The sequence below is a fragment of the Leptopilina heterotoma genome, unplaced genomic scaffold (genome assembly GCF_015476425.1).
Source record: "Leptopilina heterotoma isolate Lh14 unplaced genomic scaffold, ASM1547642v1 Lhet_228, whole genome shotgun sequence".
Taxonomy (NCBI): Eukaryota; Metazoa; Arthropoda; class Insecta; order Hymenoptera; family Figitidae; genus Leptopilina; species Leptopilina heterotoma.
Genome location: NW_025110946.1, coordinates 3,081,428 through 3,088,711, shown reverse-complemented (window position 1 = coordinate 3,088,711; position 7,284 = coordinate 3,081,428). Strand labels below are relative to the sequence as shown.

The following is a 7,284-nucleotide window of genomic DNA, read 5'->3' as shown; positions in this document are numbered from 1 at the left end:
GTCACAAATTGAGAAATCTTGGTTAATAGATTAGAAGATTCAATAAAACCCGATTGGTATCACATTTAGTTTAGTTTAATTAACAACTACAACAAACAGTCACTTCATCAGAATGTTGATTTTTAATAATTTTTACATTTTTTGCACTGCCAGACGAATGATAAAAAATTCAGGGGACAAACTTCGCGAAGATATTTTATAAATAAGATATAGAGAAACGTCATAATTATTTCCATATTAGTAATCTACAACTATTCAAAATTACTAATTCAGTATGAATTTTCCGCAAAACATTTAAAAAGTGATATTTATTCTCAATATGAACTGTCATTCTCCCAAAGGGACATGCCAGACGAATGAGAATTTAGCACTATAATGTGTATTTTTTGCAAAAAAATATTTTTTTTCATCTGTTTTTTTTCTGTGCCATAATAGAAACCATTAAGATTTACAATTTCCATTAAAAGTAAAATTATTCTTTCCAAAATTAATAAACAAAACATGCTTCAGACATCAAAATTCCCTCTTTTGTAGAATCACCCATATATATATATATGAATATACCTGTTGTAACAGAATATCGCATTAATACAAATTAACCGATCATTTATTTTTAGAAAAATAATCGATGAACATATTACACAGGCAAATATCTAGAAATTGTCTATTTATGTCTATTTATGCAGACGATATATACCAAAAACCGAATAACATTTTATAACTGAGTAACCGGTTATAATAATTTTACGGAATAGCAACATAACCGCGGGTATTCTAAAATAACCGATTTTTCCAAAATAAATATTATTCTAAAGTAACTGGTTATTTTGAAATTACCGGAAAATGGTTAACCGTTTGTTCAAAAATTTTATAACCCTTAATAATAGTTTTTGAAGTAAACAATTTTTACCCATACTTACTTGTACTAAAAGAAGAAATTACAATGGGATATGTATATAAATTTTTTTACCTCCGGTTGGTTGTGCTCAAAGGAATACCATTTTTTGATAACAAATTACGCATTTGATAGGCATTTTCACAGGACAATTCTCCAATTATATATATATAATTATAATTATAATTATATAATAATTATATTAATTATATATAATTATATATATATATATATATATATATATATATATATATATATATATATATATATATATATATATATATATATATATATATATATATATATATATATAATTATATATATGTTAGGCTCAAAAGCCGAAAACGGCCAATGGCCGAAAAAAACAGCCAAACCTAGTTTTGGCAAGTGCAGTTTTGCCAAAACTGGGTTTGGACGTTTCACTTCGGCCATTGGCCGTTTTAAATTGCCAAAACTAGTTTTGTCAATTTGACATTTAACAAAACTAGGTGAGGTTGCATATCATTTACTTGATATATTTTGTATATTTGGTGCTCCAAATATTCTCCAGTCCGACAACGGCCGCGAATTTCGGAACCAAATACTTACAAATCTCGCACAAAAGTGTCCCGGATTAAAAATGGTTCACGGGAAACCCCGCCACTCGCAAAGTCAGGGCTCAGTAGAAAGGAGTAATCAAGACGTGAGAGATATGCTTGTTACATGGATGGCTGACAACAACACTAAAAATTGGTCAGAAGGATTGCGCTTCGTTCAGAGCAAGAAAAATCGTGTTCTCCATATAGGCATTAAAACTAGTCCCTATGAAGCAATGTTTGGCTGTCCACAGAAAATTGGATTGAGTGATTCACCATTATTGGAAGAGGTTTACTCTTCCATTAAGACTGAAGAGGAACTGGAGCAACTTTTGAATACCAAAAACACTGAAGGTGTGGGTGACGAAAATGCAATAGCTGAGAATGCTTATATTGACGAGGAAGTTTCGTTACTTACTAATAAGTGTCATATTTGTGGACTTGAAATCGACGATACTTCTATCTCCGATAAAATGACTGACGAAGGCAAACTTATCTGCAATGTGTGCTGTAGAAAGAAAAAAATCATCAATACACGGGGAGCAGCAGCAAAAGGACTACAACAACAAGCAGAAAAAATGCTTGCAAAATCTAACGAAACATTAGCACCGGTTCCTGTTCCCAGGTGCGATTTTTTGGTCGGCCCATAGTTGGGCCAACTCGGTCCAACTTCTCGTGCCAGAGGTTGGGCCAACCATACAGATGATAACGGCGACCGTCTAATGGCGACGATGGTTGGCCCGACAACTCATAAGGAAGTTGGCCCAACTTACAATGCATATGTTGTGCCAACTATACATTTCAATGGTTGGTCCAAAGACTGACGCCAAAGTTGGCACAACTTTAGATGCGTAAGTTGGGCCAACCACAATTTTCAAAGTTTGGCCAACTTCAACAGCCAAAGGTAAAAAATTATTAAAAAACTACATTATTTAAACAATTAACACGTTATTATTAGCGGGAACATCAGATATAACCTTTACCTATTATTATTAAACACAATCTCATACATACATTTTCGAAAATATCTATCGCTCGCTGGGATCGAACCCCTAACCTAACGCACCGAAGACTTATACACTGACCACTACGCTACGCTCACATGGAAGTACATACCGTTAAATTTATATTAAAGCTGCAACAGTCGGGCCAACCGTGGCCTAGAGTTTGGCCAACCAAGAAAGTTTAAGTCATTTAAACCGCATTCGACAAAGTTTTGCCAACCGTTGGGCCAACCGTGGCCCAGAGTTCGGCCGACCAAGAAAAATCAAGTCAATTAAACTGCGTTTCACAAAGTTTTGCCCACCGTCGGGCCAACCGTGGCCCAAAGTTCGGCCGACCAAGAAAGTTTAAGTCAATGAAACTGCGTTTCTAGAGTTTTGACAACCGTTGGGCCAACCGTGGCCCAGAGTTCGGACAACCAAGAAAGTTTAAGTCAATTAAACTGTGTTTCACAAAGTTTTGCCCACCGTCGGGCCAACCGTGGCCCAAAGTTCGGCCAACCAAGAAAGTTTAAGTCAATTAAACTGTGTTTCACATAGTTTTGCCAACTGTTGGGCCAACCGTGGCCCAGAGTTCGGCCAACCAAGAAAGTTTAAGTCATTTAAACTGCGTTTCTAGAGTTTTGCCAACCGTTGGACCAACCGTTGCCCAGAGTTCGGCCAACCAAGAAAAATCAAGTCAATTAAACTGCGTTTCACAGAGTTTTGCCAACCGTTGGGCCAACCGTGGCCCAGAGTTCGGCCAACCAAGAAAGTTTAAGTCAATTAAACTGCGTTTCACATAGTTTTGCCAACCGTCGGGCCAACCGTGGCCCAGAGTTCGGCCAACCAAAATAATGTAAGTCAATTAAACTGTGTTTCACATAGTTTTGCCAACCGTTGGGCCAACCGTGGTCCAGAGTTCGGCCAACCGAAACTGAAAGTCTTTTAAACTACGTTTGGATAAGTTGTGCCAACCTTTGTCGCCAAAGTTGGCCCGACGGTTGGTTAAACTCTGCATTTAATGGTTGGCTTGCAAAGTCGGGCCAACTGTGGGCACAAGTACTTGCCAAAGTTGGGCAAACTCTGGCAACCAAAACTTTGCTTGCCAAAGTTAGGCCAACCTTGGGCCAACCTTCAAACTCTGGCGGCCAACCTAAATTCGCACCTGGGTTGGATCAAATGTCGTTGTAAAAGTTCCTGATGTGGATAGGGGAAGAGTTGCAGCTCGCAGCGTACTAGCAGTGGTTGAAGATATTACTTCTGATGGTCTTCATCGTTTGGGTACCAAAAATGGTACATTGGAACGACGCTATGTGCGAAACGAATTCACTCCTGCTGATTCCAACTTTATCACGGTGGAGGATGTTCCAGCAACGACATTGTCATTGAGAAAAGCTTCGGCACTTAATTCTGGGTCGACACAAGGTTTTATTTTTTGCAGTTGTTTAAGATATTGCATCCATAAAAGATGTAAGTGCCGTGCAAATAATGTGCAGTGCAACTCTAAATGTCACTCCAACACCGCGTGTAAAAATAAATAAGTGTTAAAAAAGTTTTTTTAATTAACTTTTATGTGCAAAATATTAATGGATTTTTGTTAGAGAAATTTCATTTTATTGTAAATAATATTAATCAATGACGCATTTTTAAATAAATATATTCCTATTGTATAACGAAGCGGTCTTTCTCACAATTTGAAATGCCTCACCTAGTTTTGTCAAATGTCAAATTGACAAAAACAGTTTTGGCAAAAGTCAAATTGACAAAACTAGTTTTGGCAAAAGTCAAATTGACAAAACTAGTTTTGGCAAAAGTCAAATTGACAAAACCAGTTTTGGCAAAAGTCAAATTTCCAAAACTAGTTTTGGCAATTAGAAACGTCCAATGGCCAAATTTAAATTGCCAAAACTAGTTTTGGCAATTTAAAACGGCCAATGGCCGAAGTGAAACGTCCAAACCCAGTTTTGGCAAAACTGCACTTGCCAAAACTAGGTTTGGCTGTTTTTTTCGGCCATTGGCCGTTTTCGGCTTTTGAGCCTAACATATATATATATATATATATATATATATACTCTCGACTCTCGGATCTTTTGCATTCAATTCTTTTACACGCTTGATCCTTTAGCAATTTTTCTCCGTCCCACACCTTTTACCTTTTACATTAAATGTTAAATTTTGCAAAAATGTTTTTTTAGGCAATAAATCCGCCGAAGTAAAAAAATCTGCAAACATTCCGCAGATTTTAACCAGACTCCTGTCTGCAGACAGTATCCTGAAAGTCTGCGGACATTCTGTCGTAATTCTGGTCGTTTAAAAGACTGCTTAACAAGTAATTCTGTTCATCACAAATTATGCCAAACAACAAATCTTTTAAATAATAATCTCTTAAATAGAATTTCATCGAACTGTGCATTCTGCTAAACACTGTATAGGGAAAGACATTTTTCTATTAATTAAAATTATTGGCAATAATAATTTTACTTAATAAAAAATTTTCAAAACTCTATTTTGAACACTTTATAATTCAGCTCAGTAGTTATTCCATTAACAAAAATTAGATTAACTGAAAATTAGGTTAAACACATATTTCATTAAATTAAAATATGTCTAAATATAAATTTGATAGCATAATAATTCTGTTATGAATTATTTTCGTTAAATGTAAATTCCATTACAGTATAATTTCATTACATATAAATTTTAATTAAATAAAGATGTTGCTTTACAAAAGTTAAAACAAGCAACACATTTTATACGTGACTATTCTTTTTAACAATAATTAATTTATATCAAATTTCTTTTCAGCAAAATTACTCATTTCATAAAGTTTCAACTATTTAACATTTTTCCAACTTCATGTTATATATTATTTTACTATTCTTTTAAGAGAAAATTCTCACATTCTGCAATTCGGTTAAATTAAAAATAACTCATTTCAGGATTAATTTCAATACTAGGGTAGGGTGGGGCATCACTATTCTTGTTTGGATTTTTGAGTCTAAAAAATGTATTTAAAAAAAATTAGTAGGACCGTTTGAAAACTTGACTTCTTAGCTACAATTTTGCCATGTATTATTTTGCTGTAACTCGATTCTGTTCCGAACTACAGCGATTTTACGAATTTTTTTTTTGATGTCGAAAAAACGAGGGGCGCAACTATTCTTGCAGCTATTAATGATATAATACTAAAAAAAATATAAAAATTAATTTGTTAATTGGAGGATTTTTTTTGGTTTTTCTGTTCCAATTTCTTACCATTCTAACCTAAAAACAAGCACACACAAAAAAATACACTGTTTCGTAGTTTTTGCTGTCATCAGTGGGCGAATCGTTTCGCCCCATCCGCACATTTTTTGAAAAAACACTTGTAAAATTTTTGAACAATAGAATATCAAAAATCCATTATGATATTCGTGTTCGTGTTCAGCACTAAACTTGACTTTAGAAATAATTTTTCCAACCGTTTATCACTATTTACAATGGCAGACTAAATGAGTAAAAAAGACTAAAAACACATTTGAGTACCTAACTCCTATGATAGGTGGCGCCAGAAGCTCAAATGTGGCGTATGATGTTCATTTCACATGACAAGTATACAGTCTAAAAAAAACTTTAATCGGATGAATAGTTTTCTCTCCAGGACAAAGAATAGTTTCGCCCCGCGAATAGTAATGCCCCACCCTATCCTACTTCTATTCAATAACAGTTTACTCAAATTGAAATTAAAATTATTGCACACTGAGAGACCTTTTGGACTGCAGCGGAACAACGTATGAGATAGCAGCTCCACTATGGTTTTAGTGCGCTGCGATACAATTTTGGGCGCGTGACAGTCCAAAATGTTGGTGAGAAGCTCACCGAAGTAGTGGGGATGCCGTCATTGGTTTGCAGCTAATCAACTTTTGGACTGTCACGCGCCAAAAATTGTACCGCAGCAACCCAAAAGTATAGTCTTGTAGCGTACCACCAAAATGGTCAGTAGCAGCCTATCGAAAGTCTGCTGCTGACCCAAAGGTCTCTCAGTGAAGTTATATTAAATAACGTTTATAGAATTTAAAATTCAATGCTGACAAAATTCTAACAATTTAAATGCAGATCATCTTAATGCGTCCCAAAAATACACTTAACATTTAGCCCCACCTATTATTTAACATTTAGCCCCAGAGTGTATTTTTGGCTTTAACAACAAATATACAAAATCTGATTAAAAATATTTAGCAAATACCTTTAGGTATACATCTTCATCTTACATAAAAGTTGAAATTTTCTTTTACATAAAAATTTACAAATGTAGGGTCAATTTACATTATAGACACGACAAAAATAAACAGAATGTCACATAACTGCGGACATTTATTTAGAGTGATAAGACCCTTCTTAGTCAAAACTGCAATGCTCTAACTATTTCCATTCGAAAGATAATCAATTTGAACTGTTTTGACTGTTTAACATTTAGCCCCAGTCTCCCCTAATGTTGAAATTTATTTTCAGATGATTAACTTAATTATTTATTCTTTACCAATAATATTCATCACGGAGAAAAATGGAAAAATGATTTATGCAGTCAGTGTAGTACTTCTTTATAGAATAATATGTGACAGGTACACACTATAGTATTAGAAGTTTAATAGCTGAACACTTTGGGACTCAACACAAGTTATCCAATTCATCAGCTTAAACAAGACTGTTTATATAGTCTAAGAGGGAATAAGAGTATAAAAAATTGGAATGAGAAATTACTTTCTCATGTAATTGTTAAAAAAACGTGGCAGTGTACAAAACACAAGTCAATAATAGAAGCGAATATTGAACAACTAGTACTCAGTCCAGT

The 7,284-nt window shown here is 34.5% G+C and overlaps 1 protein-coding gene across 1 annotated transcript; it reads left to right on the top strand.

The window, feature by feature from the left end:
- The first annotated feature begins 1,514 nt into the window (after window positions 1–1,514).
- LOC122502378 (SCAN domain-containing protein 3-like) lies at window positions 1,515–4,767 on the top strand. Its single transcript, XM_043612398.1, has 3 exons — window positions 1,515–2,095; window positions 3,664–3,878; window positions 4,649–4,767. The coding sequence occupies exons 1-3, from the start codon at window positions 1,515–1,517 to the stop codon at window positions 4,765–4,767; spliced, it is 915 nt and encodes a 304-aa protein (XP_043468333.1).
- The last annotated feature ends 2,517 nt before the right edge of the window (window positions 4,768–7,284 follow it).